Source organism: Hoplias malabaricus, chromosome Y, assembly GCF_029633855.1.
Source record: "Hoplias malabaricus isolate fHopMal1 chromosome Y, fHopMal1.hap1, whole genome shotgun sequence".
In the NCBI taxonomy this organism is placed as follows: domain Eukaryota; kingdom Metazoa; phylum Chordata; class Actinopteri; order Characiformes; family Erythrinidae; genus Hoplias; species Hoplias malabaricus.
In genome coordinates this window covers 39,614,584-39,642,096 of record NC_089820.1, presented here as the reverse complement: position 1 = coordinate 39,642,096, position 27,513 = coordinate 39,614,584, and the positions used below count along the sequence as shown (strand labels likewise).

General features: G+C 36.8%; 1 protein-coding gene across 3 annotated transcripts in view; it reads right to left on the bottom strand.

Moving 5' to 3' along the window:
- The window catches only part of LOC136678216 (venom factor-like), a 59,210-nt gene that overhangs the window by 11,831 nt on the left and 19,866 nt on the right, over positions 1 to 27,513 (bottom strand). For 2 of the 3 annotated variants that reach the window (XM_066656180.1, XM_066656181.1), the window contains 19 exons: positions 26,976 to 27,176; positions 25,850 to 26,014; positions 22,725 to 22,854; positions 21,714 to 21,782; positions 20,449 to 20,775; positions 18,925 to 19,228; positions 13,607 to 13,692; positions 12,083 to 12,222; positions 11,068 to 11,277; positions 10,857 to 10,920; positions 10,174 to 10,260; positions 9,158 to 9,361; positions 8,698 to 8,773; positions 7,397 to 7,556; positions 3,663 to 3,773; positions 2,605 to 2,749; positions 1,252 to 1,415; positions 934 to 1,089; positions 589 to 648 (listed from right to left, as the gene is read on the bottom strand). In XM_066656180.1, the coding sequence (XP_066512277.1) occupies positions 589 to 648; positions 934 to 1,089; positions 1,252 to 1,415; positions 2,605 to 2,749; positions 3,663 to 3,773; positions 7,397 to 7,556; positions 8,698 to 8,773; positions 9,158 to 9,361; positions 10,174 to 10,260; positions 10,857 to 10,920; positions 11,068 to 11,277; positions 12,083 to 12,222; positions 13,607 to 13,692; positions 18,925 to 19,228; positions 20,449 to 20,775; positions 21,714 to 21,782; positions 22,725 to 22,854; positions 25,850 to 26,014; positions 26,976 to 27,176 (2,859 nt within the window). The remainder of the gene's footprint in view (positions 1 to 588; positions 649 to 933; positions 1,090 to 1,251; positions 1,416 to 2,604; positions 2,750 to 3,662; positions 3,774 to 7,396; positions 7,557 to 8,697; positions 8,774 to 9,157; positions 9,362 to 10,173; positions 10,261 to 10,856; positions 10,921 to 11,067; positions 11,278 to 12,082; positions 12,223 to 13,606; positions 13,693 to 18,924; positions 19,229 to 20,448; positions 20,776 to 21,713; positions 21,783 to 22,724; positions 22,855 to 25,849; positions 26,015 to 26,975; positions 27,177 to 27,513) is intronic. The other variant, XM_066656182.1, reaches the window with a different exon arrangement.

Genomic DNA, 27,513 nt, shown 5'->3' with positions numbered 1-27,513 from the left:
ACCACAGACACATAAAAGGACATACATAGGTTTATACATGAATGGTTGTATAATGCCAACTCTACAAACCAGTGACATTTAATTGTGTAATGTTATCTTGTGTGAAATGACAACTGCAGTTCAGAGTAAATACCCAGAAAAAAAAACCCAGCAACTGCTCTGTCTCGAGGCTGTGTGTTGCCATGGTGACGTTAACAGCATTCTGTTCTACAATGATAGAGAGCCGTGAGTTACAAACGGTCATTAGTTTATTGGACCACGCCCACACCATTCTCAGAGAGCTCAGAGCATATTTTAGTCATTTTTGAGGAGATATTCATCATATTTTATAGTTAATTAAATAATGCTCAATCCCTTCAAGGAACACAGTTCCACTGCTGTACAGTCCAATATAGGTTTTATACCTATCTAGCCAACGTTTGTCATTGAACATGATGACATCATGTGCAACTGCTCCAAAATGTTCCAATTAATTTTATGATTTTTCAAAAATATTACACAAAATGTGTGTTCCCAATGGGTGCACATTAATGTGCTAATTACACAAATTAAGAGGGCTATCTGCAAATTGTATGACTGTGGGTATACCTCCAATATTCCTTGGCCGGTTCCAGAGGCTACCACCATGAAGTCCTGGTCTAGAGGAACCTGCTCAGTTTAAAACATTATTCATGAAATACTCAAAAAAAGACACAATGACAATAATAAGAAAACCAAAAAACTAAAGAAAATCTGACAATTTTAAGGGAAAAAAACAAAACTGCAATAAATCTGCAGTGTTTGTAGTTTACAGATTTTTTAAAGTAGTATTTGTGAAGTGATTTTATTCCACTATGAATCTGTAGTTTTTTTAATGTGGCCATAGTTATTGTGCAGTAAAATTAATCTACAGCAGAAGCAGATGAGAGTGCAGAATAGTCAGTAGAGAATTACCCGTGATGAGCGAGCAACATGGGCAAGTCTTGGTGTGAAAGCCCAGCGCATGTCAGAACGTCCAGGAACTTGGAGCTCCACCTGAAGATTGAGTGCTGACCTAGGAGGAACTTTAACCAAATACTCCGATAGAGCCTGCAGTACTACAACTGTGGACTAAAAAGCGGAGGGAGAGAGAGAGAGAGAGAGAGAGAGAGAGAGAGAGAGAGAGAAAGAAAAACAGAGGGAGAGAGAGAGATTTTATTTCCACCACATTGTTCCACCACACTTGTTCGTTGTTTTATCCAGATTAAAGAAATAGTTGTGATATTTTATTACCTGTGTGGACCCAAACCCACCCCCAGGTCTCCGCTGCTCATTCAGCCAGTTGAATGGAGCTGCTGCCTCCACTAGATGGCCCCCTTTCAACAGAGCTAGCAGTGCATAGCCTGTAGACTCCAATGTAACAAAGGAGTTACCCGATTCACGCCAGTGAGTGCGATCTGAAATATACAAGAAAAGAATGAGTGACAAATACTGAGAAGATGAATCCTAATTTTGTTGCTGATGCTAAAAAGTCTGTAGCATGCCACTGAAGTAAAAAAATACAATGACACAAACTGTCCAAAAGGGAATTTTTTTTTACCCCATTGTATTTAAAGGAGACGTTTACTACTGTGATCAAAAAAATTCCTTATAAAATTCAGAAAATGTTTCCTCACCATTTACTAGCTCTCCAGTCTAGAAACAAATTTAATGTGTTTATGAAGCCCCAGTGAAATGTAAGTTTAAGATAGTCAATAATTAATTTCAAATATCATGAATTGGAGTTTCCATTTAACTCAATGGTAAATTTTACGTCATTATTTGTTTTGCTTCATTACATTTTGCTGAAAGACCTGACAGATGACATTCTTCTGGAATACATATTTTCTTCATTTTATATATTGTTTACTAGACATTCTGTATGTCTGCACAGAACAAAAAAGGAAGGTATGTTATGAATATAAAATATTTCAAACTTACTCTACCTTCAAAAACTAGGTACTAATGCACAAAATTGATGAGTTCAGCAAAAATAGCTGTGCTTAAAATGGCCCTTGACACTATTCCCATCACTATAGCTCCTGTGCAAAAATCACTACTCAAAATTCTGAAGGTAGATTTCATGGCAGATCAATTGGTTACCAGCCAAAAGGCATGGGCATACCTGATTGGTTATCACACATTGGGTGCACTGTAGCTCACAATATGGTGCACTATTAAAGGGAGCTGTATTTGGGATGGTAGTAAATGATTTCAGGCATTACATTTTAACACACAAAACAGTGTAATACGGGTATCTACAATGCACCAAGTAACATCGGTTGTATACTATACACTATAGTATATGGTTGTATACTGTATACACTATAGTTCGAATGTACTGAAAATTGTGCACTATGTTTTTGGACACGACTACAAAATGGCAGAACACCAAATTTAGTTCACTAGGTAGTGAATAAGACCATGCACAGAGCATATAATTAAGTCACATGGGGAATCATTAGAGTTTTGGTAGCATAACCTCCTCAAGTACACAACTCAAGAAACAAACCTGTCATATACATGACTTGACTGATTGTCTGCATTTTGAGTAATATGAAAATTCAGTTAAAGTGATTGTTCCGTTAAAGATGCTGTTATGAATACCTGGCGATGCGGCCTGGAGTAGTACACTCTTCATGCAGCCTTGACCACTTACAGCAAGAGCATAGCAGGCTATCGCCACAGAGTAGGGTCGACGCAGCTGACGGAAGCGCTCCTTTAGATAATTACCTGCTCTTCGGAAACTCTCCTGTAAAACATTCACTTTACTTAGAGCACAGGAATAAACTCCTCTCCCATGAATGCTTTTCTTCATTTAAAATGAAAGTGTACGTGCATAGAGACTTATGCAAAATATCGGTTGGTACAGCAAAGTTAATAAAATTGTTAACATGCTTTACAAAGAACACACAATAAATGCTCTTTTGTTGGATAAAATAAAAAAGGGCTATAAAATGTTCCAGTAAACTTGCCGAAATATTTTTGTCATTACTGGCATGTCGTACCAGTGAAAATGTAGGTACAGCATGGTATTTCCCTCACTTCAAGAAAGTGCATAATACCTTTTCCAGTTTCTCGCAATGAAAATTTGACCATGAACATAACCTCAATAATAACATTTCTCCAAATCATTACTGATTATAAATTACTGAATTGTTCAAACACAAGTAAACACAAATCTATATTGATGTTTGATGTTTAGAAAAACGGAGAACGACACATTTCCCTATTTTGAACAATATAAACATCATTAATTTAAGGAAAACAAGTAAGTTTTCCTAACATAAGTTTTCTACAACATAATTAAACTAAATATAACAAAATACAAAAAATGAATATGAACAAGTATAAATTAAAATAACGAGTTTTGTTGGTGTGGTATGGTTTCCTCCACGTGCTCTGTTCTCCTCCCACAGACCAAAATAAAAAAAAAACACACACACAAGTATGTGGATTGGCTACTCAAAAGTGTCCATAGACGTGAGAGTGTGAGTGAATGCATGTGTTTGTGTTGTCTGGATGAGCCACCAGTCAATCACAGGGCAACACCCTAACACATTTACACCTATGCACAATTTTTTATTGTCAATACACATATCAATGTGTTTTTTTTTTTTTTTTGGATTGGGAGAGGTCCTGTTGTGTGTATATATGTTTGTTACTTGTGGGTTGATTGATCCATCACTGCAGGAAACAGCAGCCTGAGCCTCAGCCAAAGCAATCAACACAAACGCAGTAAGGGTTTCTTTGGACTCAGCCCCCCGAAGACCACCCTGTTAACATGCAGACACACCAGTACAATCAAACACAATGTGCATCCTTAGAAACATCTACCAGTGAACTAGACGTTTCCATGGAGTGACATGCACTATGGAACATACATTTTTCTTTCAGGGATGACAAATATAAATATATATTTAATATATTTCATAAATATATTCTAAAAAATTATATTCAAAATTCTTATTATATTATTTGCTACATTTTGGTTAAATAGACAGATTTCACCTTTAAATGAGCTGTCAATTTGTCCATAAAAATAAATACAGTAATAATAATAACAATGATAATCTTTTATAATGAATGATAAATCTTTTATATTGAATGACTTAAATTGATAAAATGCTATTTTAACGTGTACCCATTGGAGTCACAAGTGGGCAAGTGCACAAATACAGTATAATCTCCATGGAAAACAAGAAATGTTTTTCCCAGTGCTAAATGTGAAATATAGGGGTTAAAACCACTTAGAATGGAAATGCATTGTCTGTAGTGATATATATATATATATATATATATATATATACATATATATATAATGTGTATGTGTGTGTGTGTAATGTATATATGTGGGATTACATTTTTACAACAATTACAACAATTTTTGTGGTACTTAAGTATTCTTGTTGTATAGAGGTGAGTTATTTAATATGGTGGAGTGATTACTATTGGAAGAATGTATTATCGGTTTGCAGAACTGTACTCTATGATACTAGGTTTTTCCAATCAGTGGTAGTGGTAGAGATAGTAGTTGTTTATTTCCATTTCATGAGGATGGTTTTCTTGGCAATGGTTAAAGCTGTTAGAAAGACAGAGGTGTTTTTTTGTTGTTGTATTAATTACTGATGTAACTCCTAGTAAACAATTCAGGAGATAGGGGGATATTTATATTTAAGCATGATGTTAAGATATTGATAATTTCTTGCCAGAAGCTTTTTTGTGTGTTCTGTGGTGTTCTGGGTGCAGTGTGGACAGATTTCAGAATTGATAAATCCCATTTTAAACATCTTTTGCCCTTTGTAGTGTGTTCTGTGGATGACTTTATATTGTATGAGTTGTAGATTAGTGCTTGTGATCATATGGAAGTTATTTTTACATATTTGTGTCCAGTATTCAGCCCTGGCAGTAATAAATAGACCAATTTCGTCTTGTGTAGTTGGAAACCTTATTTTGGGGTGAGGTTTTGATATTAATTTGTGTAGTTTTTTTTTAGAGGATACATTGATAAAATCTAAATCTACATCCTGCAATTTTTATGTTTTTCAGTTATTTTTAATTTTGGATGTAATGATTACTCCCAATGCCAGGGTGTTATTGTGGAATGGATGTGTGATGCATTTATCCCTCCATAACTTAAAGTTCAGTGGTTTTCTAGATATGAGTAGATCACGGTTGTTCCAGATGGGGTTATTCATGCTCAGTGAGAGGCTGGAGTTTGTGATTTTATGAAATTTCCACCAAGCTGTCAGAGCTGTTGCTACTGATGGATTTTTTAAAACGGTTATGTTTTTTGAGCATGTGGCTGATAAATGTCTGCTATTTTGATCAATCCATGTGCTGTCTGTCTGATTAGGGTTAAAAAATATTAGTATATGTTGCAACTGAGTTGTAAGGAATTAATTGTAAATGTTTGGGGCTTCTAACCCCCCTTTGTTTTTATATTCTGTAGAGCAGTATATTTTATTCTGGGAGGTTTATTTTTCCAGTAGAATTTGGAGATAGCTGTGTCTAAAACCTGAACCAGTTTGTAAGAGGTTTGACTGGGAGCATTGAAAATAAGTAATTGATTTTGGGCAATATCAACACTTTATTTATGGCTATTCTGACTGTCAGGGGGATGGGAAGATTTACCCAGGGTTGAAGATCTTTACATATAGTTTTCAGAAGGGGGGTAAAATTGATATTGAGTAACTGACAGCTGGGGAGAAATTTTAACACTGAGTTGGAGTGTTATATAGATCTGTGTTTACTTCAAGAACAGTGGATTTGGTCCAATTAATGGTATAATCTGAGATTTTAGAGTAATTTTCAATAGTTTGAATTGTTTCTTTTATTTAAGAAGATGGGTTTTGCAAGAAAAGAAAGATGTCATCTGCATATAAAGTAATTTTATATTGGATGTGTAATGTCTCTATTCCTTTTATTCCCTGCAGCTAACGGTTCTATGAAGATGTCAAAAGACCAAATTCACTCATGAACTGTATTATTGTTTCTGTACATTTCCAATTGCGAGTATTTTTGGATTTTTTAAATTCTGTCTAAGACTGCATTAAAATCACCACCAATAATAATTGGGGAGTCTGAAAGTTTTGGAAAAAGGTGTGGTTGTCAGCATTTGGGACACACACACACACACACACACACATATATATATATATATATATATATGCAATGGTTATTGTGTTTTTGTTAATAGTGATATTTATAATAATGTATCTACCTTTTGGGTCAGTGATGATGGTGTTATGTATAAAAGAGATTTTTTGTTTATTAAAATGGCTATATCTCTTTGTTTAGAGTTATAATGAGTGGAAAACACATGGTTAAAATGGGGTGACTTCAGTTTGTATTGGTCTATTTTTGTTAAATGGGTTTCTAGTAAAAGTCCTATATCTGCATTTAATGTTTTGAGGTAGGTTTTTATCTTAAATTTTTTTACATGAGATCCAATACCACAATTGCTTCAAGTAATGAATTTTAGCTGTGACATGTTAAATTGCTCAGAATAATAGAGTGTATTATTATGTATTGTGATGTTAAGTTATATGTGTGTGCGTGTGTGTGTTTGTTTGTTTGTTTGTTTATGTGAACATGTTATTAAATTTAGTTGTTAGTAATGAGTTTGTGATGTGGAACACAAATACTGACAGATATATAGGAAAAAAACAAACAAACAGAAACAGAAAAAAAAGAAAAAATGTAACTGCTAAATAAACAAGGAGAGCAGAGTAATAATAATCGAGCTTAGCTTGAATAATAGAGACAATGTGCTTTTTCTACCAATATTTACCAGTTAAGAGGTGGCGTATATAGGGTAAAGAGTATTATGGTGTGTGTGTGTGTGAGAGAGAGAGAGAGAAAGATCTATTGGATATATAGATAGATAGATAGATAGATAGATAGATAGATAGATAGATAGATAGATAGATAGATAGGTAGAATAGATAAATAGGATAAACAGACAGTTAGACAGACAGATAGACAAGACAGACAGACAGACAGGCATTTAGTGTCAGTCAAGAATTCACTTAGTTAGTCAGTTTTTTTCTTTTTTCTTTAGTATTAGTATAGCCAGTGGGTAACATTTATTTCTCTTTACAACTGTCCATCTACATAGAGTTTATTCACAGATACTACTGTTCTTTATCCAAAATTAATCCAAAATCAGTACCAGACCATGTGTATGAATGAAATCCTCTAAAAGAGAGTAAACCCTTCCTAGAAAAGTAGAGGCAGAACATATGAAACCCATTAAATGTTACCTCTTATATACCTGTTACTGAATTATGAATCACTGCAAACATCAACTGATATGTAGTTAAAGGAAACAAGCACCCTCTTAATAATTTCCATTTCAGAGAAAATGTTAGAGTGTGTTTATGTTTAATTCTCTAACCGTAATGAAGGTGTCAGAGGCAGGGTTGTCCTCTTTAAAGGCTCCAGAATTCAGCTGCTTGTGTTTAAGCAGGTGAATCAATGGCCCACAGATATGCTGCTCATCCACACCAATATAGGGCTTAGCCATGGCAAAAACCTTCACCACAAAGGCGGTGATCCTGAGAAACAGAGGAGGAGAATGAAGGAAACAACATATTAAGTGAAAATATCTTAAGGTGCAATGAGTCATTTTTACAACCAAATAAATAGAAAAATAACCAAATAAATTAAAAAATTTAATTGCTTTGAAGTCAGAGTGAACACGTTTATGCTCCATAGGGGCCCCTAACACAGCTTGGGTGAATGCAGGCCACTAGCTCTTTCACACTGTGAAGAAAAATCATTGAAGAAAATAAATGACTGTTTACTCTTCTCCCATAAAACTGGAAAGTGCTTCATAAAATGTTGCTGTGATATGACTCAGTGGGCCATTGTACAGCAGTGACACTGAAGGGTTTGAAAACTCCAGTAGCACTGCCGTGTCTGATCTACTCTTACCAGCACAACACACAAACACACCACAACCACATCAGTGTCACTGAGGATGATCCACCATACAAATAATTCCTGCGCTATGGTGGTCCTGACCACTAAAAACAAAATGAAAAGGGCTAACAAATATGCAGAGAAACAAATGGAACACAGCGTGTGGAATCAGTGTGCTCCTGTATGTTCTGTGAAGTTGATAAATTGAAAAATTAGTGTAGATACAAAGTAGGTGTACCTAATAATATGGGTGGTTACGTTCATGATCTTTGAAAGATGCTGTCTTACACTGTAAATTTATAGTTTAGTTAAGTTAAAATGGCAGTCTCAAGTAGCGTTAGGAGTCTTGCCCAAGGAATTTCATGGGAATAGCATGTTTTGCCTACCTAAGCAGGGAATAAAAACACCAGTTTTCTAGGTAGAAGAAAGAAAAAACACTTTTTATAAAATTCTGAAGATATTTCCTCACCATTAGCTAGCTCTCCAGTCTGTTCAAATGCTGGAAGCCTTTCTAATGTTTTTACGAAGCCCCGGCTTCAGGAAACAATTAAAAAAAAAACAACCCCAAACAAAACCCCTAATATTATCAATAATAAAATGCACACACTTATGGGTAAGATATATTATTTTAAATATTAATCATAGTTCTGGTGCCTAAGACTAGTCTAGTACTGTAGTTTGAATCTCAAATAACCAAGCAATCCTTTGCAAGATATTCCCAAAACCAACCCCCCAAAAAATCTAATGTGACTAATGTGTAAACTGTGTGAATACCATGTGCTGGTTCCTTCATTTCGGTAGGGTGGGTACGATTCATCATTTTTGCGATAATGAAGCTGCTTCTCATAACCTAGGAGACAGAACGAAACAGAACAAATCAAACCAACTGCTTTTTACCTATCTGTCACTGCCTTTTGCAAAAGTTTTTAAGATGCCTATTCATCCAACATTTCTTCCAAAATAAAAGATAATAATAAAATATTTGCTGAAGTAACTGCTTCTACTCTTCTGGGAAGGCTTACACTAATGTTGGAACATTTCTGTCAGGATTTAACTGAATTCAGCCATTTGAATTCAGGTACTGAGGTTAGATGATGAGTTCTGGCACACCAGCTCATCCCAAAAAAGTATGTAAAGGACCTCCATCATTCCAAACAATGCAGTTCCACTACTCCATAGTTTACAGCCCCTCATCTGATCATTTCCTGTATGTCCACCAAACCATATTTCTCACCTTTCTGAATGTATCCTATAGCTTCCTCTCTGCGTTTTAGTCCAACAAGTTCCCACTGGTCACTGCGGTCCAGATAGTATGTTGCTATAATAGGCAAAGCAACTCTGGCAAGGTTCTGCTCCACACAGCCACCTGGCATCTGGATCAGCGCAGCCAGAGAGTCCTTATTAATGGAATTATCAATACTGTCTGCCAGCACATTACCTAGACACAGAAACATGTGTGTAAAAAACCCAGAAATGACCAAATGTTTATTATGCTTATAAAAAATAAAAATCATTAGGCTTTATGTAACCATGAAATTAAATATATGTAACTTTCTGCCCATCTATCTTCCCAACAAATTTTCATCAATCCATCCATTTACCCATTCAGCTAGATATAAAACAATCCTTTAAACCATGTATACACCCATCAATCAATTGTTAATCTATTCATACATCATCCATATGTCCATCATCGTCCATTAATCTATCCATCCATACAACATTCAATCCATCTGTCAATCCATCCATCCATCCATCCAGACATTTGAAAATGAAGTCGTAAGTGGGAAAAGGCTTTCCCAAATTCTTATGTGTATGTATTGTTTTGTTGTTTTTGTTTTTTCAGATTTTATTAGAGACATCTTGGAAATGTTACTGTGCTTTCTGTTGCAGGTTTCAAGATCTTAATTTCTGTTCTGTTGTATGTGTGATGGGCGGCACGGTGGCACAGCAGGTAGTGTCGCAGTCACACAGCTCCAGGGGCCTGGAGGTTGGGGGTTTGATTCCCGCTCCGGGTAACTGTCTGTGAGGAGTTGGTGTCCATGTTTGTAGGTGGATTGGCAACTCAAAAAGTGTCCGTAGGTGTGAATGTGTGTGTCTGTGTTGCCCTGTGAAGGACTGGCGCCCCCTCCAGGGTGTATTCCTGCCTTGCGCCCAATGATTCCAGGTAGGCTCTGGACCCACTGCGCCCCTGAACTGGATAAGAGGTTACAGATAATGAATGAATGTATGTGTGATGAAAATGATCACCTCTGACGTTGACAAACGTTTCTGGAATTGAGTTAGGAACCACAGAGAGTAGTTTTGCTTTTTCTACGTGAATCTGCTGCTTCCCATCTGAGGACAGAGAGACAGAGACAGAGACAGAGAGACAGACAGACACACACAGAGAGAGAGAGAGAGAGAGAGAGAGAGAGAGAGAGAGAGACAGAGAGAGAGAGAGAGAGAGAGGTTATAACCAGCCTCTTTATCTACAAAACAAAACATTAGGGTGAACTGATCATTGGTATTTCTAAGAGATAAAACATTTCTGCTGGACTACATATGTCCATTTTTTTCAGACACCTCTGGATCATTCAATGTTTCTGAAATCAATCCCTCTTCACTAGACGTTGGAATATTTCTATAAGGATTTGTTGCCATTCTGCCACAAACATTTGTGAGATCAGATAATTATGTTGGATGACTATGTGTAGTTCCAGGGGGCTTTATGCATTTAGCATTGGGCATGATGACCTTTGGGTCATGTTCAGCGGAATATGCATTCTACTGCCAATGTTTTTTTAAGCAGATTTAAATCAGCAGTTGATGCCCCAGAAAGAATTCAAAAGCTGCAAGAGGTGTTTGGAAACTTCTGGACAATGAAGCATCCCACTGACCCAAACTCCACTGATTAGTAGGTGACAACAAATCATGAGAAAACATAATCTCACCATGGCCTTCTCCAAGAGGTCTCAACACATAACTCTTTACATCCATTCTCTGTATCCCCTCCACCTACAACAACACACATAAGATAACAATAACTGAGACCCTCAAATGACCAAATCACCAGTTGTTTTTAATGCATTTTACAAAACAATGCCAAATTTTCTATACACTATTATACCATAAAAAAACAAACATAATTTTTTTTCAGTATACCACCACATGGAGCGTCTTCTTGATGGCATCCTGTCCTGAAAAGAAGCGTGCGGTGGCAGTGATCTGCAGTGGGAATTCTCCTGCTTTCAGAGGAATCACAGTGTAGGGCAGAAGAACAGAGGAACGTGCTCCTACAGAGACCTGTTTCTTATAATCTCCTGTGAATGCCACACTGCACATGTCCTGTGTCTTCTCCAAGATCACAAGTACCTACACACACACACATACAAATACAAAACAAAGTGTCACACCCCCGTTTTTTTTTTAGAACCTCAGTGATACAACCTGATAACAACTGACCAAAAAAGTCCCCTATAAATGAAATGTGTGTAAAATGTAAAAATAATTTGAATGATTTAACATGACTAATCATCTGGATTAAGTGAATATTGTCTATTTTAGCTTATGATCTTTAAATTTCATTTAAATATACTTTTATTTATATGTTTCAAATTAAAATGTTCAGAACTATCTCAGCTCTCTCTGCAGAGACCCCATTTAAACTAGACCACTGTGAAAAGAATTTATAAGGCCTTAAGGCTGAAAAATTGTATTTCAACTTTAGAAACTCTTTATATCTCTCCTGGAAACAATACACAAGTTTTACACAAGTATCCATTTGCCAAGTTCACATAAATGTAGCTATAGATAATGTGCATCTTGTACACCTCAACACGTCTTCATAACTCCAAAAATGCATCACACAATCTTGTTAGTATGAAGGAAATATATTTACACAACTCTACAGAGTCAGGAAACATTTGAAAGTTATTTCTCTGCAATATTATCACAAAGATATTACTAAAACCTAGATAAACGTTGTATTTGATGTGCAGCCTGGTTAGCAGACCCCAGGGGATTTAGACTCATTTTGAAATGTGCTAACAGCATAAAGATTGAAATGCATTTCTCAGTACATCTCAATGTTTTATATTTAGGGCTACCTGCCAACAACCTATGGTCATATGTGAGTTATACATTGAAGCCATGAGGTCACACTGTGTGTGGAATTGACCTGTAGATCCTCATTCATGTAGTTGTGCAGCACAGCCTTGACCTCAACATGTTCGTGTCTGGCAACAGTGCGTGGAAGACGCAGATCAATGTAGAATGGTTTCCATACTCGAATGTTAAAAGGCTCTGCCACACAAAAACCTGCAAGAGCACACAGCTTTCTGTGAGTGGCAGAAATCATAGGCAACAGGAGAAGGAAAACTGAAGATTGGGTATATAATAGTTCACACCATGTATAACTTATTTATTTTACATTTTTATTAAAATGTTTACCCAATTTTCTGTCAACATATTGAGCTTTTCTACTGCATGGTATCTACTTGACTCAGATCTTTTTCCTGTTCCATTAGGTAAATTTGGTATGTGATACACGGAACCGCAGACTTATTACATTAATCCCTGTTCACTCACTTGCGCTAACTGGCAGATTGGCCTGAGAGACTTGTCTACACAATGACATGCACAGCCTCAACACAAACTAGCCATCTGTAAAACCTCCAAGCTACAGTAGGGATCACTTATGTTTATAAGCACATTAAATTATGCTGTGGTGTTTTGAAGGATTTTAAATGCTCCTTGGCTTGGTGGTGGATGAAAGAAACCAATGAGAGCCAGACAGAGCAACAAGGAACGGTAAAACTCCACTAATCTCTCTGAACTTGGACATGGAATTTTGTTAAATCCCAAAACCAACCACAGGCAAATACAAAACAAGTAAACAGAAATTAATAGTACCGCTGCTATTGTTGTGGTTTCTAAAGTCCCATTAGAGATTTTTTTTTTTTTACTTCGATGGCTACACCTTGGAGCAGGGGGATTTATAGTGGAAAACCAGATACAGATACAGAGTGAGTAGAGCTGATTACAGCAGGCAGTGAAAAGGCCATTAGTTGCCATAAACTCCAACAGCTAATACACCCCAGGCACACACAATGCCACAAATTTAAATGCCACACATGTATTGTACACAACCTAAACAACATATTTGGTAAATTAGTTAGGGAACATTATTCATGGTTTAAATCCACAGCGTCTAAGGTATACCTGGGTAATTTTTTTTAAATGACTCTAGCAGTAGTTGTATACCATTGTCCAATTAAAAACATGTATCTCCATTTTTTATCAGTTTTTAGTTTACTGCATCATTTGAACACAGCAGCTGTCCACATTGTGTAAACATTTTATTGGTGAACGGAAAAATACAAAAGCTCAATTTTTCCACTGAAATACACTGAAGTTTTTTTCCTTCTCTTGTAAACATTTTCATTGGACAACAACAACAACAACAACAACAACGTGTTAGCCATAACTCATAACTGGAGGAGCTTTGCCATGGCAGATTGTGTGAAAAGGGCTGGAAGTTTAGATAAACTAAATTGGCAGATATAAAAACAATTAAAAGTAAAAATTAAAAGAAAGTAAAAATTAATCTCATCTCTTTACTTAAAATCTGAACACTAGGAACTCGAACCACAAATAACTCAGATAGACAGATGACAGAAAGCTAGACATAAGGAAGGGTTACCTGTATCAGCTGAGGCGCTAATACCCAGAATCCCCCACTGAGTGATGCTGTCTGGGAGAGGGGAATACACCGGTACAGCAACCAAGCTGAACACATTTATTTCAAGTGTTAAAATCAGTTAAAAAAGATTCTTTTAAAGTGTTAAAATCAAGCAAATGTTCACAATATAGAAACCTAATCATCACTTCCCCCAAAATGAAGAAAATCAACAGGGAATTTGTTCCCTTTTGTTGCAGTAAAATCTTACATTCTTCTCAGAAATGTACACTAGATAGTGAAACATTTCAGTGAGGATTTGATGGCATTCTGTCACATTAGTAAACTCAGAAACTGATATTGAATGATCAATTCTGAATCACAAAAGTCACTCCAAATCTCTTGGCAAATCAGTTACATTTGCAATAAGAGGGAATACTCTTTCATATGTTTTTTTAATTATTATTTGTTTATCTACATTTTCCATTTTTCCATCATCCTGTGATGTTTACGGGTATTTAACTATATACTAAGAAATCAAAAGAAATGTATTTGTCCCATTGCTAACTTTTCATCTTTTGTGAAAACTACTGTCAATCAAAACTAGACATAGACTAAACACTAGAGTATTTACTAAATGCATTTCATGGAATAAAATAAACTGAATTAAAATGTACTGTATTATTATTGAACATTATGTAATAATTTAATAAATTTTAAAAACAATTCAGTAACAAAAAAAAAGATTTAAAATTCATATTTATCATTCAGCAAAATATTAGAAACAGTAAACTGCAAATCAAGGGGCGAATTCAGAGAGTGTATGGTGCGTATATGTGTTAGATGGTAAAGGCTGAACTCTTTTTTGTGTATGGTAAAACTAGGCTCATTCTGACCTAGCAGGGTGTGGTGAATGCATGCAGTAGGCAGGGCTATCTCCAGCAGCCAATTGCTGACTACATCCTGCCACCCCTTCAAACCGGGACCAGTATGTCAAGCCGTTTTAACATTTTTAACATTTAATATGAATTGCAGATATCTGTAATGTAAATCCAGTCACACAATTTAATGTTAAAAAAGCTTGCTTTAGCCTGTGTGCTGCCACGATTGCCAGGTGTGTTAAATTTAACCAATTTTGGGGTTATTTTTCTGTAAAGTCGCTTACAAACATTTGTTGCAAGTTGCTTTTGCCCTGATTTTGGTGTTCTGTGTCCAGTCCCTCTGCTGCAAACCTCTGCTTCTTCCTGCCTCAAGTTAGCTCTACTGAACTGTCAGTCACTCACAGACAAAGCCATACTCCTTAATGACATTAGGTGTCAATTGTGGCTCTTCTGCTTGGTTCAGCGAATTTGATAATGTTATTGATATATCGTCCTCCAAAACTCTCCACCTCTGATTTCCCATCTGAATTTAGCGAATTGCATACCTGCTCCATGTCTCTGTTTGTTCTTGGTGACTTTAACATACACCTGAACTTTGCCTCCTCTTTATCTGTTGACATTTTATCACTGCTCAACTGTATTAGTTTAACGCAACATGTTGATTTTCCAACCCATAATATTGACTATATTCTTGATTTAGTTTGCTCTGCTGGTTGTACTGTTAACAGATTTCTGGTCTCTGCACTGGCATCTCAGATCTTACTTCATCTCACAAACTTATTAATGCTGTTTTCCGAACTCCAAATCACACTCTAAGACTTTACATTCCTTCCGTAACCTTGCTACTGTAGATTTTATGGACTTTGTTTCCTCCTTTTCTATGATCTGTAAATTTACCTCCTTTGATGATGCTGTCTCTCTGTGTAATAATAATGATACTATCTTTGCTATTCTTGACTCTCATGTGCCTCTGAAGACCAGGGGCCTCATTTATAAAGGGTGTGTATACACAAACACGGGTCTGAAACATGCATATGTAATATCTCACATAGAAATTGTGATTAGTAAAGAAATACTTTACGCACCAATGAGCACATATATAAGCAAGGTTTGACACATGAGTGGGCAGCCCGGTGGCGCAGCACACAGCTCCAGGGACCTGGAAGTTGTGGGTTCGAGTCCCGCTCCGGGTGATTGTCTGTGAAGAGTTTGGTGTGTTCTCCCCATGTCTGTGTGGGTTTCCTTCGGGTGCTCCAGTTTCCTCCCACGGTCCAAAAACACACGTTGGTAGGTGGATTGGTGACTCAAAAGTGTCCGTAGGTGTGAGTGAGTGTGTGAGTGAATGTGTGAGTGAATGTGTGAGTGTGTGTGTTGCCCTGTGAAGGACTGGCGCCCCCTACCGGGTGTATTCCTGCCATGCGCCCAATGATTCCAGGTAAGCTCTGGACCCACCGTGACCCTGAATTGGCCATAAGACTTTGTGGAGAGAATGTAAATTGGTGACATCATGTGGTAGTATAGAGAATTGCAAGTAAATATGCAAACCATCCTCACACACATCTGTCTATAACGCATAAAGATTAAAAAACGAAGATAAAAGTACAATTAAGATTAACACCCACTTGTTTAAAATAACTTTAAAAATGCGGAATAACGTGACATACAGAATGAAAATACATCAAGCAATGTAACTTTAATACTTTTTTATATTCATTTTTAAATTTTATTTTAAACATGTGGGTGTTAATCTTCCTAATTCTTTTGTATTCTTCTTTTTTAATATTTATGCTTTATAGAACACATGATGTCACCAAATTGTACTCTCTCTGCAAAGCCTTATGGCTTTGCATGGGCCAAACCTTGCTTAAATATAAGCTCATTCGTAAGCAAAGTATTTCTTTATAAATCAGTTTTTGCCTGAGATGTTACGTACGCACGTTTCAGACCAGTTTTTGTGTGTACTCACCCTTTATAAATAAGGCCCCAGAACTGTGCCCTCCCCCTGTGGAGAGAGATTAGTCTCAAAATACTTTACAAATGTGTAAATGTTAATCCACAAATAAAACACAAGTCACAAATATGTTTCACTATTCACAAATGAACACATCACAATCTGTGTCTCACAGTCTGCAATTTGTACAAATAGTTACATTCATAAATACATGTTTTTGGTTTTCATAGATATATCACAATTTTATGCGAAAATAAATACATTTGTTTAAATTTACATTGAATATATTTGTAAAGTTGAAGTTTCGAATTTAAAATTTATTTGTAAATTGTTAAATCTGCATTTGTGGATCAAGTCACGTGTTTTCCGTGACGTGCATTTATTCATTTCCTCTCGCGGGTTTTTGGATTTGGAGACTTTCCTTTCGCATTTCACCCGGTCCAAATACAAATGCAGCCTGATCCACAAATGTGGCCAGCAGGCGAACAAGCCACCGCTAGGTGGCACTGTTGTTTTAGGACGTGGGGGCCAAATTAAACGGAGACGCATTTGCGCAGCATTTACTGTGGAAGTTCGAACAAAATGCCGCTGAATTCAGCGTCATATCACAGACAGTTAGGAGGGGGATCACTGTGGAACGCTTTTGAAGGTGCCCTAAACTTAACGACGTTAAAGTCCAGCGGAACTTCCCTAATTTCGGTGCAGACTAGGGTTATCAAATAAAATACGTTAAAATCATCCCGTGTTTGGACTAAAACCGTGTTGCTTTTTGGACTGATATGTTTCGTAATTTTGAGATTGGATTGTTAAACGTGTGAATTGTTTCAGACATGCTCTCCACCCAGCGGTGGCTTGTTCGCCTGCTGGCCAAATTTGTGGATCAGGCTGCATTTGTATTTGGATCGGGTGAAATGCGAAAGGAAAGTCTCAAAATCCAAAAACCCGCGAGAGCAAATGAACAAATGCGCGGAAAACACGTAAGTGACTTGATCCACAAATGCAGATTCTACATTTTACAAATAAATTTAAAATCGAGACTTCGATGTTACAAATATACTCAATGTAAATTTAAACAAATGTATTCATTTTCCCCTAAAATTGTGGTTTATCTATGAAAAACAAAAACATGTATTTATGAATGTAACTGTATATGTACAAATTGCAGTCTGTGAGACACAGATTGGGATGTATTCATTTGTGAACAGTGAAACATATTTGTGACTTATGTTTAATTTGTGGATTAACATTTACGCATTTGTAAAGTATATTTAGACTAATCTCTCTCCATAAGCGCTTAGGCTGTTCCTTTTCAAAACGAGTAATCATCATGTTTGTGTAAAGAGTACTTGCAAAAGGTTTACAAAACGTACACAAAATAAAAAAAAAGAACAATTTCAATATGATCCCCGTGTAGCAAGTCTTTAGGCAAATCAGTAGCCAAGTTATGGCGATGCGCAACCAAGGAGGAAGGACAAACACAGACCATTACTTCAGGAGGGCGCATTGGGTTTCAGCGCCTAACGGACCCACGCAGCGTGAGATACAACTCAAACGATTTTCTTTGGCAGCCACAAGCTCAACAAACTACAGATAAAAGCTTAGATTCCTTTCACTAGCTGCCTTTCGTCCACTGAGGCTATTTAAATACAGGAGTCTGAGGGAGGTTTCTTCGCTCTACAGTCAATCAGATTGTAGCTCCCACTTACCCACACATCTGGCATTTAAATGTGTAGAATACTGGGTGTGAAACATCAGTAAACAAAACCGAAAAAAAAGAATTATAACCTAAATTGCAACTTTTATTCTGTAAAAAGACTTACATAAAACATTTATGTTGACATGCATTCATTTCATTGGTTTATTTTTTGTTGTGGTATAGAAATTGGTATCGAGAATCGTGGAATTTTAGTGAGATTTGTACTGACTTATTTCTGGTATCATGGCATCCCTACTCTGATCATATGCTCACAAATAAAGCTGCGCTGAACTCAGCCCGTTCTTTCTACAACTCCAACTTAATTAATGGCCAAAGCCATGATCCCAATTGACAGTTTTCTACTGTTAGCACGCTTTTTCAGTCTTCCCTTCAAGCACTGACATCCTATTCTGAACAGTGTACTGCATTTCTCCACTTTTTCCATGATAAAATTATCTCCATTTACAAAGACCCAGGTTCAAACTCTCCACAATGAGTGGGAGATTTTTAATGTTGCTGCCCCCACCCTCTGGAACTCTCTGCCCTCATTTATTCATTCTTCCACTCTTTCTGTTTTCAAAACTCAATTAAAAACATACTTTATTTCTGAATACTTCCACACTGTCTAAAATATTTATTTAGTTTTGCCCCCTAGCTCCCATAACATTGTAAAGCGACCTTGGGTTTGTGAAAGGTGCTAAATAAGTGTAACATTATTATTATTATTATTATTAAATATATGAAAAGGGTTTGATTCATGGGTTTAACTGAGAATTTAATGTGGCAGTAAATGGATGGTGAACATCACTCCTACCCATCCTTGGCACTCAGGTCAGTGACTTCCGGGAGTTTGATGTCTGTCCACAGCCAGGACTCGAAAAACTTGGTGCGAACATAAATATCGTCAGCAGACTCATATTCATGTTCATCAATTTCTTCTTCAGGCATCTGAGACATGGTAGGAATTTCCCTGGCTAATACAGAACCTTGAAGTCCAGGCCGTCCAAGAGGCCCAGGAACTCCAGGCGGTCCATGGCGACCAGGAATTCCTGCAGAAGCAGGATGTTCAGGAATTCTAGCATATTCAGGATATCCAGGAGGACCAGGAATTCCAACATCTGCAATCAATTGTTTTTTCCAATGATTGTTTTGACCAAATGAAACAGCATTTAAATGAGCAACCAGTGTCCTGAATTTAAACAATATTCTGTATTAAATCTCTTTTAAATGTCCCCATCAGAGGACCTGTTGTATGGAACCTAAACTGATTTTCAAGGACGTTCTATTAACAATCTTGTGTTAAAATCAGAAAAGTGTTGATAGAAAAATGCATATTACACAATTATATATCTACAGTAATTAAATTACCAATTATACCTGTTTTGTTGTTACAAAAATCAAGACAAACTTTGTGTAAATACACCTAAAAACTGATGATACTATAAATAGCTTTAAAAAACTGTTTTATAATTCATTCGTAACCATGTATACTGAGATTACATTGTTGTACATATATTGCTAACAGGCGGCACGGTTGCGCAGCAGGTAGTGTCGCAGTCACACAGCTCCAGGGACCTGGAGGTTGTGGGTTCGATTCCCGCTCCGGGTGACTGTCTGTGAGGAGTTGGTGTGTTCTCCCTGTGTCCGCGTGGATTTCCTCCAGGTGCTCCGGTTTCCTCCCACAGTCCAAAAACACACGTTGGTAGGTAGATTGGTGACTCCAAAGTGTCCGTAGGTGTGAATGTGTGTCTGTGTTGCCCTGTGAAGGACTGGCGCCCCCTCCAGGGTGTATTCCTGCCTTGCGCCCAATGATTCCAGGTAGGCTCTGGGCATGAATGAATGAATATTGCTAACACATAACTATACTGAACGAACACCAGTTTAGGAACACCTACTTTATATCTACACTCATTGTACATTTTATTAGCTACACTGACCATACAGGAGCTCTTTGTAGCTCTACAATTACAGAAGGTCAACCACCTGTTTCTCTGCAAACTTTCTTATCACCATTTCATCCTGCTGTTCAATGGTCAGGACCCCCACTGGACCACCACAGATCAGGTATTATTTGGGTGGTGGATCATTTTTAGCGTGGACCAGACACAGCTGTGCCGCTCAAGTTTTTAAAGCCCTCAGATTTACTGCTGGACTAAGAATAGTCACCAACTGGGGTGAGGTAGGGCCCCCCGATGCAGTCGGACAGATCAAGGCCAGTTGTACACTGTTAATGTGCCAGATTCTAGGGCATTACTGGGGATCAAACTAGTGATGTCTCCACCATTATACTTTTTTGTTAAAAAATTTACACAGTCCGTTTAAGAAAGAGGACACTTACCTCTTTCGATTTGGGCAATCTCCCTCTCCATGGTAAACCTGTGAAGATCAATGCGAGAAGGAGAATGAAACAAAGGGATCATAAATTCTCCGGAAACTATAAGGAGAGTAGGAGATGGAGTAGGTGGCTCAGCTGTGGTTGTTGGCGGTGGGGTGATGACCCCAAGTGGCTCCCCCCAATACTGTGAACAACACTGGAGGAATGCCACCACACAGCTCCAGTCCTCTGTGATGTAGAAAGAACGCCGGCGACAAGAATAGGGCATGCGTATCTCCTTTATGCCATCCATGCAGCAGCGGTGCTCAAGGTCTGTAGAGAACTTTTTCTCTGATCACACACAGAGGAAACACATCAACAGTATACAATATTTAAAAGTGTAATTAAAAAAATTCTTCTGAGATTCTTCTTCAGTTTATTATTCAGCCCAAACACATGATGGTGTTTCTGTAATAAACATGGCCTGTTGGGAATCAGTTGATTCAGAGGCTGCAAAGCAAATGAATAATTCTTTAGGGGAAAATATATAATAGAAAAAAGTAATAATTTTCATAAATATTTTTGACTGATTGCTACTTGGACTGTTTTTCTTCTATCAGGAAGATAATATTTATAGTCGAAATAGTTGAAGTATTTAATGTGGATTTTGACAGTAAAGGCTTGTAAATGCAGGGACATGGTGGCCACTCGGTCACTTTCTTGCATAGATAGCTAGATGTTTTAGTGAAATGATGAACACTTTTCTGTGTAAATATGTTGATTATGACATATTATTTTTATCTATTATGGTCAGTCCATATCTCTTAAACTCTCCTGCTTATTCAGTTTTCCTCAAACTGGCAACCTGCTCGAGCTTCCCATCTGTGCGAGGAGGCAGACGGCTCTCTTCATTATTTTGAAAATGTATTACAGTTCCAATTTTAAACACTTGGTATGAATATTACAGATTGCTCTTTTAAGGATTGGCAGATCTTGTTCAATATTAAACTAATCAAATATATATTGCTGATTCTAAATCAGAGTACAATTTGAAAAACGTCTTACAGTTACATTTATTCATTTGTTATTTATCAAAAATGTGAAAATATGCATGCTATTTTTATACTGGTATCACATTTTCATTTGTTGGGTACAATTCCTATATTTTTGTTTAGTAAACATTATGATTTGAAAAATGTTCAAATTACTAACATATTAGTAACTATTTATTACAAATCTATCGAATTCATATGTTTACTTTTATTTTTAAGTTCTAGGCAAAAACTCACCCAGCTCAGTTCTGATTCTCATTTGTTCTGCAGAGCGCCTTTTTCTGGGATTGTCTCTGCACAGTGGTTCTAAATAAGGAACATGAGATTAATACAATTCTAATATAATAATAATGTTACAATAACAATATATCAAGCAATATATCAAGCAATAATAATATATCAATACAGTAATTATATAAAACAGTGAGCTCCTTACATAATACAATATGTAACATCCTGATATGTGCAACAACCCCAACCCATATGCTACTATGGTATTTCATATCATAATTAGGTGAGGCTTTCATTTTGAAGAGGGCTAAAATTGTTGGCTATTGTTTTCTTCATAGAGAGTATTGTGGACATTTTACCTTAGAGTATGTACCTGTTTCTCTATTCCTCCAAAGGAAATATGATTAAATAGCAATAAAACATGCAAGAGTAGAATTTGTTGTATAAAGGTGATGGTGGGAGCCGAGAAGGTTAGACTCTGATTCAAACTGAGTATATTTATCAATGTAATGGATATTTTATTTTTAATTATGGCATTTGCCACATGTCATTGTTTAAACACATCTTAATGCGCATTACATTTCAGTTAGATGTTTATGTTTAAAGGTGAGGAAATACAGCTGTGTGACAGAAATTCAGCATTTTGTTTTAAAAATGCCCATTCGTGTTTTTGTTCTGTAAAATGTCAAGCAATGTGAAAAAGATCAAATTTTTTTTGTTTTTATTTTGACAAGTATCCTGCATGTTACTATGGAAAAGTTAGTAGCATTTCACGGTTTTCCTAAGAAGTTCAATTTGGCACAAGTTCTGGCTCCACTCTACAGTCCCACCTATTACATAATGCTTTCTATGCCTGTAATTGATGCTTGTGATGACTATAGCCTTATATGGCTAAACAAATGGAAAGATCTTGTACTTAACGGTCATTCTGACTGCAAATTGAATGAACAAACAGGTGGTGGAGAGGTCTGTCTGGTGTATGAGTGCGTGAGTATGTGTGTGTGTGTGTGTGTTTACCAAAGCTGCTGGTTGTTACTGTTGCATAGTTAGACCTAAAACTTAGACCAGCTTCTTCGAACATCAGCATACTGGTCCTGCCTCCCCCAGAAGAGCAGCCCTTATCTGAGCGGCCCACAGTTTCCCAGATCTACAGCAGACATGGGCAAGGAATAATCAGTCCACAACAGTCCACACTCTGAATTTCTGAATACTTGTCAATCATACATTTCCTCATAGAAGGCTTTTCCCTACATGTTAGAACATTTGTCTGAATCTGAGTTACAGTCTGAAGTCTTGATCTGAGGTCAAGCCTCAAGTGAATGTCTGTGACTGAGGAGACTTGGACTCTTGTCCTAAGACTCTGTCTCAGGCTAATTCATGTATTATGTCTCTGTTTGAGTCTGATGTAGGTCTCAAGTCTCTGTCTGAGTGAGACATGCACACAATTGGAGATTGAGTTAATTAAAACATTTTATTACAATATGGGCAGACACCACTACGAATTTCATAACAGGCACAAGAAGAGGCTGAACGGATGAACAACTGGTTACCCTGTAATGAGCGAGTTTGCATATCTGTCCCAAACGGCAGCTGAATTTGGGTCTGACTAACCAGAGACTCAAGAATCAATGATTGTGGCTAAAATCTTATCAGGTTACAATCCTCATGGAAAGTGACTACACTAAGGTTGCGGGGTATAATGGTAATCCCATATACCACAGTGTTTAAAAACGTGGAATGTATCTCAAAATGTGGGCAGTATAATGACATGTGTGGTGTGTCAAATCTGTGTATAACGTAGGTACAAGGCCAAAGAGTTCATTTGCATTTAAGCCACTAGCTTAAATGCATTAGCACAAATTTTGGGTTCAGTAAGTGAGGAAGGAAGCTGAAAACAGACAAATATTCAGAAGACCCTTCACTGAACTTTGTGTTCACAGATACGAGAGACGTTATCCTCTAAATATGTGAGATTTGAACTCAGGTTACTGAAAAAACATCTCTACCGTGGTGTAAAAAATTGTCTAACTTTTCTGTTCCTCCAGCACCTTTGGTGGAGATGTGGTCTCTCAGAAACAGGCTTTTATTATTGGTGTGCACTGTGCACTGTTTTGAACATGACAGCACAAACACTCCCAAAACCCTTCACTTTACTTTGTGCTCACAGATATGATGCTCAACAGTTCGACAGTGCACCCCCACACCCACACCTTGGTAATACCGTATTATTTAGAGACGGAATGACAGTATGAAAAATGATACCACCAATCCCTAGAATACAGCTTAAAAATAATCAGTAATATGTACAACAAAATACTGCCAGCTGTGCTTTTTTTTGTAACCGTAAATGTTATATGCAATAACGGTTTTGGTAACAATACATTACTATTGCACTACTGGGGAAAATGTATACATGTACACTGTAAAAAGAAAATAGTTGACCAACTTAATTGAATTGCTTCAATTGGCAACAAGTAATTCAATTAAGTTTATCCAACTTAATTATTTAAGGTTTTTTAAGGTTAACCTTGGATAAATTTAATTGAATTACTTGTTACCAATTGAAGCAATTCAATTAAGTTGGATCAACTATTTTCTTTTTACAGTTTAAAAAAGAATTTACAGAAAAAAAATACATGATTTTGCTAAGACTTATATAGATATATATACAGTGAAGAAATGCAAAGATGGTGCTTGAGACATACTGCAAATAAGTGAACTTTATACAGCTCTTAAGAGAGTATAGTGCAGAAAGGAGCAAAGAAACAGGCAGTATTCAGACGTGCCACACTCCAGCATTCAAACACAGACTGACAGTGACTTCCCCAGACCAACACACATCCTGTCACACATTAACACCATATGCACAAGAACACAAACACAAATATGTAAAAAGCCCTGAACAAAATGAAAACATAGAATAAACATTGAAAAACAAAGAGCATTTTTTAAAAGCGTATGTGTAAATGGGGTCTAAGTCTGTCAGGGACTCCATATCCCAAATGTCTGCCTGAGTCAAGTTTTAAATTTCTTTAAATCTGAGGCATCTGTAGTCTCATGTCTTTCTCTGTCATAAGTCTCAATCTCTGTCTAACTCTGAGACTAATCTCTCATGTCTCTGTGGTGCTGTGAGTCACATGGTGGAAAAGAGCAGAGATCTAAGTGAAGTTGATGAATCACATTAATACGCTTCAATGCATGAAATCCAGCATCAGCTTTCGACTGTTTCATTTAGATATAATTTTCATATAAAATTATATAAATTACATACGACAAATGGACAAAAAGGCCTGGAGGTTGTGGGTTCGATTCCTGCTCCGGGAGACTGTCTGTGAGGAGTTGGTGTGTTCTCCCCGTGTCCGCGTGGGTTTCCTCCGGGTGCTCCGGTTTCCTCCCACAGTCCAAAAACACACGTTGGTAGGTGGATTGGCGACTCAAAAAGTGTGCATGTGTGAGTGTGTGTCTGTGTTGCCCTGTGAAGGACTGGCGCCCAGGTAGGCTCTGGACCCACTACGACCCTGAATTGGATAAGCGGTTACAGATAATGAATGAAATGGACAAAAAACAAAAATGTGAAATGTTCATTTGATTTCTTTAAAATGGGGGAATGATGTGATTGTAAAGCATGATTATTTTCCCAAAATCATATATCTATACATATATGTTTTATTGCTGTATAATATATGCTATTACTGCACTAGGTTTATTGATTATATTTTTTGGACTGTAAAATAAAAGCTTAGATTAATATGTCTCTTAATTTAGTGTGGACTGGGTGCAGTGATTATTTTTATTAGTGTACATGTAAAAAAATGACAAATTTTGTAGTGGATTGCCATGTGCACAAATTATTGGCATTGTTATTTTCTGTTATTAAAGACAATATTTTAAATATTTGATTCAGTAAAGCGTTAATTAATGTTGTTAATTTTTATGCTCAAATTCACAAGCACTAGTACCAGATTTATTTGATTCCACAGATATGCCACAGATGAATGAGATAAATATGAAAATGGTCTGTGCAATTTGTGTGCTAATTTTAGAATCAGATTTGAATGCAAACAATGGTAATAAACAAGGCCACTTTCATATTGAAGATCTTCATTTACTTCTCTATGAATTTAGGCATCCATGTCAGTTACCTTTGTCTGTGTTAGCCGCCCCTTGCTCAACAGGAAAATAGCATTGTCCACAGCGACCAGGCTAACCTTCGAGCCTGGATCTCCTCTAACCTGGAAGCGGAAGCTTGTGCCTGGTGAGTACGAGTCTGACATTGACTCCTCTCCACTTACTGGACCAACTGTGAGCTAAAACAAGCACTTAGTTATATTCAGACAGTACATTATTGCTAACAACATTTCCTGGTTTATTATGAAATGTACATATATACATTATGAGAATATTTGTGCTAGCCTTTTATCAATGATCAGTTTCTGATCATAGATCCACTTAAGTTTCCAAAACTTGACTCATAATGTTGTAATGACTCCTTACTGACTCCTAATGTTGAAATTTCACCTTCTGTTGTTAGTTCAGCCATATTTCACATGGTGGCACTAATACACTGTCTGTTGTTAGTTCGGCCATATTTTCACATAGCTGGTGTTATATATTATGAACAAAACTCTGTGCTCCTTTTTTCATTTCTGCATTTAGTAGTCCTGCCCTCTATATTTTCTGTACAACACAATCACATAATAAAAACCACATGTAAACAAAGACATTGATATGAAGCACCAAAGCTTCTCCAGACCTTCCAGTGACAGGGGTATTTAGTTTGGGCTTTCCTGTTTTTTAAATGCCAGAAACACCTCTGTGACAATGGCTATATGGCTAATGGCAGCCTGGCTAAACTAGGTATGCCTAGTTTCTGTTTGCTCTTTACCTAGGTTTTATTTTATTGTATTTATTTGTAATGAAATCGTTATTGTTCTATTAATTGTTTTGCCATTTATCTTGATTGATGAAAATGTATTTATGTAGTTATATATTATTTCAATTTACTGTGATTAAATTCCATTGTAATTATTTTTCAGTCCTTTCACATGGTTAAATTCTTGGCTGCACTGAAAATGATGGTCACCCTAAATGTATTTCCTAGTAAAAATAAAGGTTGATTGATTAGTTGATGGTCACAGGGCAGGTCTAAGGCAGAAACAAGACCAAAAACAAAAGCTAAAAATCTAAAAACTCAAGACCTATTGTGCAAAACATTCATAGCATTGTAATAACTAGCTGAGACTGTGATTTAAAATAAAAGAGACTTACTGATCCTACACATTGGCCCTTAACATCCACCAGCAAAGAGTCCGCAACCACCTCTGCTCCTGTCTGCCACGGCAACACATAATATGCCAGAAAGCGGAATGAAGGCATGAGATCCGGTGTGATGAGCAGAGCAAAGTTAGTGATGTCTTGACCCACTACATGTATCTTTCCAGCATGGCTTATCTTCCCTTTATTCATAATCTACAGAAAGCAGGGTATGAATGAGTGAATAGTTCTGGTTCACAAACGTCACTCCAACTTATCACAAAGGTGTTGAGCCTTGCTATTTGTGCATCCAATATTCTTCATAAATTCTAATTAATAGGTTTTTTAGGCAGTGCCTACCATTCTAAAAGACTAATCGCAGTCCTCTATCCAATTACTGCCACCCCAGATAAAGTTGAGTGAAAACTGTCATGAAAATTTCACATCCTGTTGACTTGGATCAATCTCACACTGAAAAGATATGTAGTCCAACCTTGTATTTAAATAAATGTATTCTTAGATTAATAATAGATAGGTAATAGAAATAACTACA